Source organism: Camelus ferus, chromosome 17 (genome assembly GCF_009834535.1).
Source record: "Camelus ferus isolate YT-003-E chromosome 17, BCGSAC_Cfer_1.0, whole genome shotgun sequence".
Classification (NCBI taxonomy): domain Eukaryota; kingdom Metazoa; phylum Chordata; class Mammalia; order Artiodactyla; family Camelidae; genus Camelus; species Camelus ferus.
In genome coordinates, this window is record NC_045712.1 from 41,544,348 (window position 1) to 41,558,456 (window position 14,109).

At 40.2% G+C, this 14,109-nt stretch overlaps 1 protein-coding gene and 1 pseudogene across 2 annotated transcripts in view; one reads left to right on the forward strand and one right to left on the reverse strand.

Annotated features, from left to right (window-relative positions):
• The first annotated feature begins 3,624 nt into the window (after nt 1-3,624).
• Nucleotides 3,625-4,354, forward strand: LOC102516523 (annotated as a pseudogene).
• A 2,393-nt stretch (nt 4,355-6,747) lies between these two features.
• CCR8 (C-C motif chemokine receptor 8) overlaps nt 6,748-14,109 on the reverse strand; it is a 113,680-nt gene continuing 106,318 nt past the window's right edge. For both annotated transcript variants that reach the window (XM_032459192.1, XM_032459193.1), the window contains 3 exons: nt 13,376-13,495; nt 12,593-12,687; nt 6,748-8,161 (listed from right to left, as the gene is read on the reverse strand). In XM_032459192.1, coding sequence (XP_032315083.1) covers nt 7,067-8,131 — 1,065 coding nt within the window. In that variant the 5' untranslated portion in view covers nt 8,132-8,161; nt 12,593-12,687; nt 13,376-13,495 and the 3' untranslated portion in view covers nt 6,748-7,066. The remainder of the gene's footprint in view (nt 8,162-12,592; nt 12,688-13,375; nt 13,496-14,109) is intronic.

Here is a 14,109-nt window from a genome sequence, read left to right on the forward strand (position 1 = left end):
TTGAATTCAGTCTCCATAACTTCTTCCCATTAATACACTGTACATGATGCTACTTGTCCCTTAACTGCTCTGAGCATCCATTTTTAAATCTGTAAAATGAGAATACCACCACCTTCCCTGTAGGTTGCTGTGGGGATTGCCTGAGCTCATGATACAGGAATGTACCTGGCTCAGAACCTGGCCCAGAACAAGCACTCCGAGATGTTAGCTTCATCTGAATCCAACAGGAAAAGTCTCCCCTTCTCTAGTTTCATCCCAAAGAATCCTTTTCTAGTGCTGATCATAGGACACCAAGCATGGACTCAAATATTTTTGTAATGAATTTACCCATCTTATGAAACTATGAGAAGGGTGACATCTGATTGATGCTACTTTTCAGCACTTAATTTGCACATAATTCATTTTTAATTATGCCTTCCTTTTTTTTTTTTTTTTTTGGTCCAGAAAATGCCTCATTAAAATGTAATTGCTACTTTCCTTTGAGTTGCCCCTAATCGGATTCTCTCCCTCATTCTGCTCACTCTGGGGATCAGCAACCCCACTTTCCCATATGGGAAATGTTCAGCAGGGTCAGTAAGACCAGAGGGGCCTCCAGATGTTATCTCTAAGCCCCCAGTTTGAGGACCCACCCATCAATGTAGGATGAAATGGCCAAGTGGAATAAGCATCTTCTAAGAATCATGAGTCCTGGCTCTAAGGCTCTGTTCTACCAGCTAGCTGCTGTGGCCTTGGGAAAGCTGCTTGTATCTCCTGGCTTCAGTTTTCTCATCTGTCAGAGGAGAACAGAAGACTAGGTGATGTCTAGAGTCCCTTCCAACTCTCTCAGTCTGGGACCCTCGGACCACACTCACAGCTGCCCGGCATCTGTAAGCCACGCGGGTACTCGCTGTGATGGGTGGGGCTGGCATCCAGGCTGACCTGAACAACTCGGGGTGGCCAGCCAGCACTGGGAGAAGGGGTGCTGCCTGTCGGTGCCTCACCAGCCCCTGGAGACCTCTCTGTAGCACGATGTCCATCTGAGGTTTGCCATCTGAACCTCCTTCCTCCTAGAAGATTCGCACTGGGTTGAGGCTTGGACTCAGCCAATGAGCACCTGTGTGGGTCCCCTGAGGGGCAGAGAGAGGATGCAGCAAAATCCACCTCCCTCCCTTCCTTGCCAGGCAAAGCAGCGAGGAACAGAAGTAGAAGGGACATTAGGCAATCGCAAATTAGTAAATCGCACATGAATTTGATTTGGGGAGCTGTCAGATGCCTTTTTGGTTGTGTGAACCAGGTGCCTGGAACAACCGAATCGATCTCAGAATGCTCTGCAGGCCAGGGTCACCGAGGTGACGAACAACGTCTGGAAACTAGAGTGGATAACCTCCGTCTCTGTGTGTGAGGACCAACGGCCCCGATACCTCACCCTAGTTCTTAACTCTGTCTTGTTTCAGGTGTCAGTTCATTTATTCATCCAACAAACATTAATTAAGTACATGCTATGTGCCAGGGGCTGTTCCAGGCTTGGAGATGCAGCAGTGTATGAAGCAGATGCAGACAATGACACCCTTGCAGGCAAAAACCGGAATATGAATTGTGCTTTCTATACACAAGCACAGTTCTAAGTGTTTCTCTGTTATCTCTTTTAATACTTACGTTACCTCATATACACTCCAAATTCCAATTTCACCACTTGTCCCCAAACTGTCCTTCATAGCATTTCCCACCCCTCCTCAATCCAGAATCCAATTTAGGATCATATATTTCAGTTAATTGTCATGTCTCTTGAGTTTCCCTTCATCTGGAATCATTTTTCAGCCTTTCCTAGACAGTTACATAACTTTTTCTTCTTTTTTTGTATTCTTTTCCATTATAGGTTATTAACAAGATATTGAATATAGTTCCCTGTGCTGTATAGCAGGACCTTGTTGTTTATCTATTTTATGTATAGTAGTATATATCTGCTAATCCCAAACTCCTAATTTATCCCTCCCCTTTCCCCTTTGGTAACCATAAATTTGTTTTCTGTGGACAGACACATTCTTAATGTACCACCCACATACACCCAGATACCTACAGGAATGAGCCTCAACCCTTTGTATCCTGCTGTAGGCAACTCTTGTTACCTCCAGCCAGTGAATGGTAGGTGGCGTCAGAACACAGCCTCATAGTCCCGTATGAATCAGAGGCAGTGCATTATCACCATCTGCATCTTACATGTCGGGGAACTGAAGCGCAAAACACTGAAAGTGAGCTGCCCAAAGCTACACAGCTAAAGTGCAAGGCTGTATGCTGCGTATTTTTATTACAGTGCTGATAAATTAGCCTTTTATGTGTACAAAGAGGTTTACGGGTTACAGATGGGACACCAGGCAGCTCTATGGAGCAGAGAAGACAGATAGCATCATCATGACCATCTTCAACCTTACCTTACACGTGGCTGCCTTGACTCTTTAGGCCGGCCTGTGAGTGAGGAGCAGACTCCAGGACATTCTGAGATGGCCCTCACAGTGTCCCCTCAGGAAAGGTGGGCGTGGTCCAAGATCCAGAGGTATATTCCACTTCACAAGTGCTGGCTGCTCCAAATGGTCTTTGCTCGGTGGGAAAGAGGAAAGTCCTGGCAGGCTGCAGTCCAGCAACAGGTAGACCCTTCCCCAATTCACACACTGACCGTAGGGATAGTCCACCTTGGTGGTGCCTCTGTGATGGCCCCTCCTAAGGGGCTGGCTGAACTCAGAGTCGTGTCCTGCAGGACTCAGCCTAATCCAGCCTCAGGGAAGCCCAGCCGAGGAGCACAGGGCATGCATGAGAAGACAGGAGACTTGCTGGCCAGTGCAGAAGTCACGGTGGAACTCACGTAGCTCTGGAGACACCATGCTCTGGGATTCTAACACGGCAGCCTCTTAGGTTAACAATAATCATCTTGAAGGACTCTTTGAAGATTAATGATAAAGCACTGGTGAAGTGCCCAGCTTAGAATAAACAGGTGCCTAAAAATGTTGAGTGTTCCTCTGCTCCCTTCCCCACACCCCTCCTGACCTCCTTATTTCAACCCAGCAAGTATTGAGGGCATCACTGTGCCAGTGTGAAAAAATATAGATGGCTGAAACTTGAGTTAGAAAATTGGAAAAGCACATTGAAGAGCTCTTTCATAAAAAAATAAATAAATAAATAAATAAAATAAAAAACAACCCAGAAAATATAAAATAAAGCTACAAGATACGGATAAGAAAAGTAAAACTACTAACACTCAGGTAACTAGAATTCAGGGGGAAAAAAGACCATATACACACACAAATTGAGAAGAATCATTTGCATAAATTGTGGAGACCAATCTCCTAGGATTCAAGGGAGGCCAGAATGGCTGGAACAGCATGAGTGAATGAACCACCTCCCTACAGTGCAGGGGCTGCTTACAGACACCTACTGGCAATGCGCACAGGGACATAATTGTGATATTGTGGACATGGGGTTCTACGTAGTGGGGTGCAGAGTGTCCCTCTCTTCCATCTACCTGCCAAGCTCAGGAGATCTGCACTGGCTAGAAGCTGTGCAGGCTCCTTGTATTGGGTGAGGCACACATGGCTGTCGAGAAGTGACAGGTGACCCCAGGGGGGCCAGGTACCAGTCAGTGCTGCCGCATGAATGCCCAAGGGCTGCACCTTGGAAGCTGAGGTGGCAGCCGTGAGCCAGTTGTGCAAGGAGCTGCCGGCGCCCTGGGAAGAGACCTCCAGAGCCTGAAAATTGTTTCAAGAAATACACCAATCAGATTCTGAAGGATGGGAATCTTCAAAAGATCTGAGAAATCAGCTTGGACATTAAGAATCAGAGTCTTCTTTTTTTTTTTTAATAGAAGTTCCCCTTTTTTTGATGGTTTTATTTATTGTTATTATTATTTTCCCCTTAACAGAGGCACTGGGGATTGAACCCAGGGCCTTGTGGATGCCAAGCATGCACTCTACCCACCCCAGGAATCAGAACTTCATTTCTAAATACACTTACTGGCATCAATATAAGAAATTACTCCAAGAAAATAGAGACCTTAAGCACTGAGATGACAGAAGAGATTTCAATGAAAGTTCTACAAAGAACTCTACAAATTATTAGGAAATTGCCACCTGGCTACATTTCAGCTGGAATTTTAGATTCTGGACATTCAGAATGAGGAGAGCTTGTCTTTTCTTAATAGCAACCTCAACATAATATGGAGCTCACAGAATATTCAGAATGAAGTATCAGAATTTGTGGCTAGAGCAGAAGAAAGCTTCATGTTTTTTGGAAGCTTACACTTTTTTGAGGAGTGGTGTCAATATCGTAAGCACATATTTAAACATTTCAAGATAAAAGTGTTGGAAGCTTTCCAGAGATGATTAGATTGCCCTCCAGGCATATTTCTTCTACACGGTTAGTATAGCGTGTGTCAGTTCTGCAGAATGTATCATCTGAATTGAAGCTGTGCTGTTAAATTGTCAAAGGAAAGAAAAAAATGTTCTGAAATGTGACATCAATCTTTTGCATGCTATGTAATGGAATCCAACAGAATATTTCATTTAAAAATAATTTTTAGAATTTATACATACTATTTATCTTCATGGTAATAAAACTTTCTGTGCAAAAAGAAAAAAAAGCCTCAATTAAATTTTACAAGAGAGAAACTTTAAATATAGGAAGATAGTTGGTTTAAAGTAAAAGAAGATAGAGAAACACAGACATCAATCAAGAGAAAGCTGATGTGGCTGTGTAATGCCAGTCATAGCAGACCCAAAGACAAGAAGTATTACTGGAGGAAAAAAGACATTTCATATTGACAAAAGAGTCAATTCAATAGAAAGGCATACAATCCTATATTTGTATGCACCTAATTACACAGCTTTAGGATACAGATAGCAAAAATTAACAGAATTAAAATGAAAAATAGACAAAATCAGTTACAATTAGAGATTTTAATATACCTCTCTGAGTCACTCGGAATAAGCAAACAGAAAAAATCAGCAAGAATATGGAAGACTCGAACAATCTGATTAACCATCTACAGCCAACAACTGTACAATATATGCATTCTTTTCAAGTATATATGGTACATCTACCATCATAAACCACATGCTGGGTCATAAAACAATTCTCAATACATTTCAAAAACTGAACACATATGTGTGTTCTCTGAGAACAGTGGAGGCAAACTAGAAATTAAAAGATAAAGATAACTAGAAATCCCCAAATGTTTGGAAAATTTTAATTAATTTCTAAAACAACTCCTGATTCAAAGAAGAGTTCACAATAGAAAATAATTTAATTGAAAACTAATGAAAATGTGTTACATCAAAATGTACGGGATGCAGTCAGAGCAGTGCTGAGAGGGAGTTTTGAAGCTTTAAAGACATGTTTCAGGAATGGACAAAGGTTGTCAATCAAGAATCTAAGATTCCATTTTTAAGAAGCTAGAATAAAACAGTAAATTAAACCCAAAGAAAGCAGGTAAGATAAAGATCAGGGCAGAAATCAATGAAAAGACATAAGCAGAGAATCAATAAAGCCAAAAGCTTGTTGTTTGAAAAGATTAGTAAAACTGATGAACCCCGTAAGACTGATCAAGGAAAAAAAAGAGAAAATACAAATTACCAATATCAAGTATGAAAAGAGACATTACTTCAGAGCCTTATGATATAAAAAAGACTATAAAGTAGCAGATTAGCACAAGGAAATATATTCAATATCTTGTAATAAACTATAATGGAAAAAGAATAGGAAATAAAAGACTATAAAAAGATATTAGGAACAACTTTATTCTAATACGTGTGACAATTTAGATAAAATGGGAAAATCCTTAAAAATCACAACTTTCCAAAACAGAGACAAGCAAAAGTAAAAAACTCTGAGTAATTTCTGTGAAAGAAATTGAATAAATAATTTGAAATCTTCCTGTAGAGAAACCCAGATGAATTATAATGAATTGATAATGAATTTTATCAAGCATTTGAGGAAGAAATAATACCCAATATTTTATACAAACTCTTTCAGAGATTAGTATAAAAAGTAGTAGAAAAAGGGGTACTTCCCAACATATTTTTGGAGACCAAACCTGGCCAGGACATTATAAGAAAGGAAAATTACAGGACAATATCTCTCATGAACACAGATATGAAAATTTTAAGAGAATTCAATTATTTATTAAAATGATCATGACCACGAGGAAAATACGGGTTGATTTAAAATAAGAAAACCAAACAATGGAGTTCACCAAATTAACAGAAAAATGGAGGAAAACTTCATGATCACCTCAGTAGATAAGGAAAAAACATCTGATAAAACTTAAACTGGTATGTGATAAAGACACCAAGAACTAAGGGGAAAAAAATCCCCATAGTTAAGGTTACAATGGATAGTGAAATATATACATTCTTTTCAGAAAATAGTAAAAGTCTTTGAGAGTTGAGAAGATTAACTTGCAAGAGTAAGTATTCATTTAACATCATGTAATAGGTCTTGTATCTGTGACACAAAAAATACTGTAAACCATATCAGTAAACAAAGAATGCTGTAACCAAGTCATCAGCGGCTGCCGCCACCCTCCCAGGGAAGACAAGCCTGCAGCCCGGCCTCTGCAGCCACTCACAATGGTGCATTCTGAGCGGACTCAGAAAAATAAAGGACAAGATAATGGCCCTAGATAGCTAGATGCTTGTCAAAGGAATGAATTCAATGAGCCCAAATGTTTGCTTCCTCCCATATATAGAAAAGTACTAAATTCTTTAACTTGAGATGCCTGGTTTTCTTTAGATAACAAGTAATCTTTTATTGTTCGAACTACCTGGTCTTTGTTGTAAAGCTCCTATATATCCTAGCTCCTCCCCTACCTCTTCAAGCAGTCCCTCAGAGCGATCTGAGAGGCTGTTGTCCTGGCTGGAGTCCTACCGCCAAATAAAACATAACTTTTAACTTGTAGGCTGCGCATTTATTTCAGTCAACATGTCTATAACCGATTTTCTAAGAGTATCATTCATGTAGCCTCAGACTCCAATGTGAATCATTTTTGTCTCCCGGAGGAGGTCTGGTGACAGAGGCAGTGGTCTGCTTTAACGCATTGTCCTCACAAAATGTAGTCCACACTGGAGGAACGGGAGAAGTACTGGCAGGAAGATGACCTCTCCCAGGCCTCCCCAGAGATTTTTCTCCCTGTGTAGATGAAGATGTGGCTGCGAATTTTCTGAAAGATTTCTGAGAGGTGTTTCTTGAACTTCTCACCCATGAAAGCATAGATAATAGGGTTGACACAGCAGTGGGTGAAGGAAATGGTTTCTGTGACATGGGTGGCATAAACCAGCCGCTGGCTCATGACACATCCATCCAAGATGCGCATGCTGTGCAGGGAAGAAAGGAAGAGGACCGCATTGAAGGGGACCCAGAAGAGCAAAGAGGCCACCACCACGATGAGCACGAGCTTGACGGCCTTGGTCTTGTGATGGTTCTGACACCTCTTCAGCTGGTACAGGATGCTAATGTAGCAGAACAGGAGGATGGTGAACGGGATCAACAGGCCTAAGATGTTCATTTCAAAGTGGATGAAGAGCTTCCACTTCAAAGTCTGTTGATCATAAAAGGAGTAACACTGTAGAGTGCCATCTTCAGAGGCCACTTGGTAAAATACTAGGAGTGGGCTGGTAGCCAAGAGAGCAGTCAGCCACACTGCCAGACTCAGGGCTGTGCCTATCCTGGCTGTCCTCACCTTTATGGCATGTACGGCGTGGACCACAGCCAGGTACCTGTCCACACTCATGAGGGTGATGAAGAACATGCTGCTGAAGAAGCCAATGTAATAAAAGCCAGAGACCGCCTTGCACATCACAGTCCCAAACACCCACTGGTCTAGCTGATAGTGCGTCTGAAACGGGAAGGAGAAGACAAAAAGCAAGTCGGACAGGGCCAGGTTCAAGAGGTACACATCCGTGATGCTCCTTAGCTTCTTGCAGGCGACAAGGACCAGGATGACCAGGCTGTTTCCCAGAAGACCGAATACAAACAGGAGACAGTAGAAGATGGCCAGAAGCAACTTGCTGTCTCTCTGGGTAAGTTCCCCATCGCAGGGGCTTGAGATGATATCAGGATAGTAGTAGTCAGTTACTGTTGTCACATTGGGCTCCAGTGTAGAATCCATCCAAGCAGAAGGGTCTGGTCACAAAGGTACCTAAGAGAGATTCATTTCTTCAAAATATTTTTATTTAAAAATATGGACTGAGGGGGAGAGAAACAGCTTAGTGGTAGAGAGCATGCTAAGCATGCATGAGGTCCTGGGTTCAATCCTTAGTACCACCATTTAAAATATATATATATATTTTTAAATAAATAAATAAATATGAACTGAATTGGGCCCCCCACTCCAAACCCCTGTTATGGACTAAATGTTTGTGTCCTAAAATTTGTCTATTGAGACCCTACCCCTGCCCACTGTGATGGTATTAGGAGGTGAGAACTGACTAGATTAGATGAGGTCATGAGGATGGGGCTCTCATGAATGGGGTGAGTGCCCTCGTGAGAATCACAAGAGAGCTTGCTTCCTCTCTGTGTTTTAACGTTTGTGAGGATACAGTGAGAAGTCAGCAGTTTGCAACCTGAAAGTGGGCTCGCACCAGAGCCTGACTGTGCTGGCACCGTGATCTTGGACCTCCCAGTCTGCAGAACAGTGAGAAATAAATTTTTGTTGTGTATCAGTCACCCAGTCCATGGTATTCTGTTATAGGAACCCAAATTGACCAAGAAACCCTCAATGTCACTATATTTGGAGACGGGCCATTAAGGAGGTAATTTCGGTTAAATGAGATCATTGGGTGGGGCCCTCATCCAATCAGACTGGTGTCCTTGTAGGAAGAGGACAAAATAAGAAGGTGGCCCAAGGGTCTCACCAGGAATCCAATTTATCAGCACCTTGCTCTTGGACTTCTAGCCTCCGAAACAGGGAGAAAATAAATTTCTGTCATTTAAGCCACCTAGCCTGTGGCATTTTGTTATGACAGCCCACACAGGCTGATACAGGCTATATGGGACCTCTGTGACTTTTCTACCCAAATTTTCTGTGACTCTAATGCTTCTCTAAAAAGTAAAGTCTAATATGGATCAAGAGAATAGAATAGAGAGCCCAGAAATAAACCCGCAAATTTTCGGTCAATTTATCTTTGACAAAGGAGGCAAGAACATACAATGGAGTAAAGACAGCCTCTTCAGCAAATGGTGTTGGGAAAACTGGACAGCTATATGTAAATCAATGAAGTCAGAACACTCCCCCACACAATACACAAAAATAAACTCAAAAAGGCTTAAAGACTTAAACATAAGACAAGACACGATAAACCTCTCAGAAGAAAATATAGGCAAAACATTCTCTGACATAAATCTCAGCCATGTTCTCCTATGGCAGTCTACCCAGGCAATAGAAATAAAAGCAAAAATTAACAAATAGGACCTAATTAAACTTATAAGCTTTTGCACAGCAAATGAAACCATAAGCAAAACAAAAAGACAACCTAAAGAATGGAAGAAAATATTTGCAAAAGATGAGACTGACAAAGGCTTAATTTCCAGATTATATAAACAGCTCATACAGCTTAATCAGAAAAAAACAACCCCATCCAAAAATGGGCAGAAGACCTAAAAATGCAATTCTCCAATGAAGACATACAAATGGCCAATAAGGCACATGAAAAAATGCTCAACATCGCTAATTATCAGAGAAATGCAAATCAAAACTACAATGAGGTATCCCCTCATACCAGTCAGAATGGCCACCATTACAAAGTCCACAAACAATAAATGCTGGACAGGCTGTGGAGAAAAGGGAACCCTCCTACACTGTTGGCAGAGATGTAGTTTGGTGCAGCTGTTATGGAAAATGATATGGAGATTCCTCAAAAAAGTAAAAATAGACTTACCATATGATCCAGGAATCCCGTTCCTGGGCATATATCTGGAGGGAACTCTAATTCTAAAAGACACATGCATCCCAGTGTTCACAGCAGCACTATGTACAATAGCCTAGACATGAAGCAACCTAAATGTACATCAACACATGACTGGATAAAGAAGCTGTGGTATATTTATACAATGGAATACTACTCAGCCATAAAAAAGAATACAATAATGCCATATTCAGCAACATGGATAGACCTGGAGATTGTCATTCTAAGTGAAGTAAGTTAGAAAGAGAAAAAAAAAATACCATATGATAGCACTTATATGTGGAATCTAAAAAAAATTGACCCAAATGAACTTATTTACAAAACAGAAACAGATTCACAGACATAGAAAACAAACTTGTGGTTACTGGGGGGAAGCAGGTGGGAAGGGATAAATTGGGAGTTTGAGATTTGCAGATACTGACTACTATATATAAAATAGACAAGTTTATACTGTATAGCACAGGGAACTGTATTCAATATCTTGTAGTAACTTATGGTGAAAAGGAATATGAAAACAAATATATGTATGTTCATGTATGACTGAAGCATTCTGCTGTACACCAGAAATTGGCACAACATTGTAAACGGACTATATTTCAAATTAAAAAGAAGTCATTCATCATTTCATTGTTAAGAGCGCCCCCTGGTGTGATTGTACAATCATGTTTATGAGAAATTTAGGCACTATTTTTTTTAATTTTTAAAAATACTTATTGAATACTGTTCTTTTTTTATTGAAGTATAGTTACTTACAATATTATATTATTTTCAGTTGTACAGATAAATGATTCAGAATTTTTTGTGGATTATACTCCACTGTAAGTTAATACAAGATGACGGCTGTAGTTTCCTGTGCTATACAGTATATTCTTGTTGCTTATCTATTTTAGACACAGTTTTTAACATCTCATTGTGCTATTAGATAGGCCGTCTTTTTATACTATATTGACCTGGTCATATGCTGTGTAACTACCTAGAAATATGAATTTAATTTTTTTCCTTGCCCTTATTCATGATTGTATCTGGAATCAGTTGTTAGCTTGAAAGTAGAATTTGAGAATACTAATACTCCTTCAGTTCAAGTTGACGACCAATAATATACCCTTCGGTCAACATGAAATTATACACTGAGATAAAATTGTACAGGATAATCAAATTCTTTGGTGGTAATAACTTTGTTAAGTGGCAAACTGCTGTGAACACTTTCTTTTTGGTAAACTCATGGGCATTTTAATGATTCAACATGAGAATACAGACATTAAAAAATAAATAAATAAAGTCTATTAGCTTTTTTTTTAAAGTTAAAAACTGCTCAGGCTAACACCGAGCGGTTGGGTTGGATAAGAAAAGCCAAAATTTGCAAAGAAAACTTAAACACCTATAGTTCCACCTCCCAGAATTAGCAACTGCTACCATATTGACACGTTTGCTTTTGGTTCATTTTCTTTCCCATTCCTTCCACTCTTCCTCCCTCCCTCCCTCCTTCCTTCCTTCTGCAATAGAGATAAAGCGGAAGTTCCCTTGACAACACAATTTATCCCCACACCCCAGGGAATTCTGTAGTTTAGCAATTACAACCCACTTGGTAAGTATCATTCCAAATGGTTTCCCCCTTTACCTCTGCACATTTACGTGTCTCCAGAAACAATATATAATACTGTTTTGTGTTCGCTTTTAACTTACATAAATGGCCTAATATCACATCTCTCATTTTATATCTTGCTTTTGTTCTCCCAGCCTGCTGCTTCAGAAATAGAGTCACATGATACTAAAAAGTTGAGTTCAGGCCTTTAACTGCTATCATAAGCTCCATAAATACCTAATTTAAACACGCAACAGAAAGCATGGTTCCATTTCATACAAGCAACAAAAATTACTAAATTCCTAAGAATAAGCCCGATAAAAACAGCAGTTCAATTATGCAAAATATTATAAAAACTTTGTTAAAGGACATAAAGGAAGACACAACTAAAATGAATATATATTATATTTATGGAAAGGAAGACTCAACATTTAAAACAGGATCACTTGCCTCAAACTGATAAACACATAGTCAAGGCAATTTCAGTCTAGACATCTTATTTTTCCAAGGCACTGGACTGTTGAATGTTCAGACATCTCTATCCACTATGCCACCATTCTATAATTTAAAATGCCAAGCAAGTTAGCCATTTTTTATTCATTAATTTAATTTATTTATTTAATGGAGGCACTGGGGATTGAACCCAGTACCTCCTGCATACTAAGCGTGCACTCTACCACTGAGCTATACCCCTCCACCAAGTTAGCCCTTTTCAAATATATCAATTTCATTTAAGTATGTACTTAAAGTAGGTTTTTAAAACCAGTTTCTGAAGCACGGAGGTGGGCCTTTTTTTTTCTTTTTGTGGCCAGCATTTTCAAAACAAGTCTCCCCTCCTACATCTTCCTTCCTACTTGTCTTTTACAGTTATTTTTTAAAACAAGTTTCAGCTCAACTTTCTTCTGCCCTGCTCTCCTAATATCCTGGAATAAGCAGAGGTCTTCAACTCATTCTCTTCCCCAAATCCTTCTTACAGACCCCCGATCCACACGTCCCCTGTCCTCTTTTATCATTACAACCTGTGGACAGTATCAACAATCGCTCCCATTTATTACAAGTAGACCAGGAATTTTAGACGCATCACCTCATTTATTCCTCTTGAATCCCTGTGAAGCAGGCAGTAATATTTCCTATTTCTGGAGTTGCAATTATACCTGAATCTCAGCTTCTGTCCAGTGCCTAAAATTACACAGAAAGTGAGGCAACAGAGCTAGTACGTGACAAACACACCTGTTACTCCAAATCCTTGTTCTTTTCTATATTTGTTTGGGGATGGGAAAAAAAAAAAAACCACAAAGAAAAAAGCTCCAATCTTTTGGAATCTAGACCACTTAACTTCTAGATTACTTTATAGCAGAGTAAACCTGGGCTGGGTTTTCAAACTGAGTTTCAGGCTCTCCTCCTATAAAAAGGGACTTAAAAATGCTTTTCAGGCTTTGTTGGCACATGCCTGGGATCATTTAAGTTAGCATCTAGTCAGGGCTAAACATGTGCTTGCCAGCTTTGTTTCTTGAGAATAGCCAAGTGTCTTCCCGTGATCTCCGAGAAGCACAGAGACAGATTCCCCCCAGACGCCTGGTGACGGGAGAGATCTTTTCTGATCTATCTTCCCACTCTTGGAGGAGCTTTGACACCCTCCTAGCATCCACCAGAGAGAATGGCATGGCTTGCTTTTCTCTGCCAGAGCCAGGGGCAGCCACTAAGACATATGCAGGGTTTGCAGACTCTGGGGGTATGCAAAGGAAAAAAGTCACCTCTTGTGCCAGACTTCTGAAATATTGGCTTTCCCTTTGCCTCTCCTCCTAGGACATAAAAGTGTCCCTGCTTCTTATGTCCTTCTTCCCCAAGGATGTTTATGAATACATACCTTAATGAGAGCCTTCCTTCTGGAGGTTTTCAGTGTTGCTCATTCCTTTCTCTCAGAGTCTGCACTGTCGTGTGTGCACAGCTCAGTGGAGAACAGATCCTCTGTAGGTATCTTATCTGCCTGTGGTGAGTGACAGAATGGGGGTTGGTCTACTACTGCACCTGAAAGTGATTTTAAAAGTTAAAAAAAAAAGATCTCATCTAAACAGCACACTAGTGGAAGAGGGAAAAGGTGCAGAGCAAGAGAGGGGTAGCGAATTAAGAGGTGCGAACTATTTGGTATAAAATAAGCTACAAGGATATAATGTACAACATGGGGAATACAGCCAATATTTTATAATCATTGTAATGGAGTATGACCTTTAAAATTTGTGAGTCACCATATTGTACACCTGTGACTTACACAATATTGTACAACTACACTTCAATTTTAAAAATGCTTTAAAAATCATGTATAGTGAAAACACATGCACAAAAAAACACAAAAAAATTAAAATTAAAAGCAAAATAATTGATCACACCAGAAAACACACAGATGGCAAATTAGCATATGAAAAGCACACTCAACACATTCTCTCCTTAGGGAATGGTAAATTAAACCAACAGTGAGTTACCACTACACACTTGTTAGAATGGCTAAAATCAAAATACCCAATGCTGGAGAGGAGGTAGAGTAAAAGGAACTCTCATTTATTGCTGGTGGGAATGCAAATGGGTACAACCACTTTGGAAGAC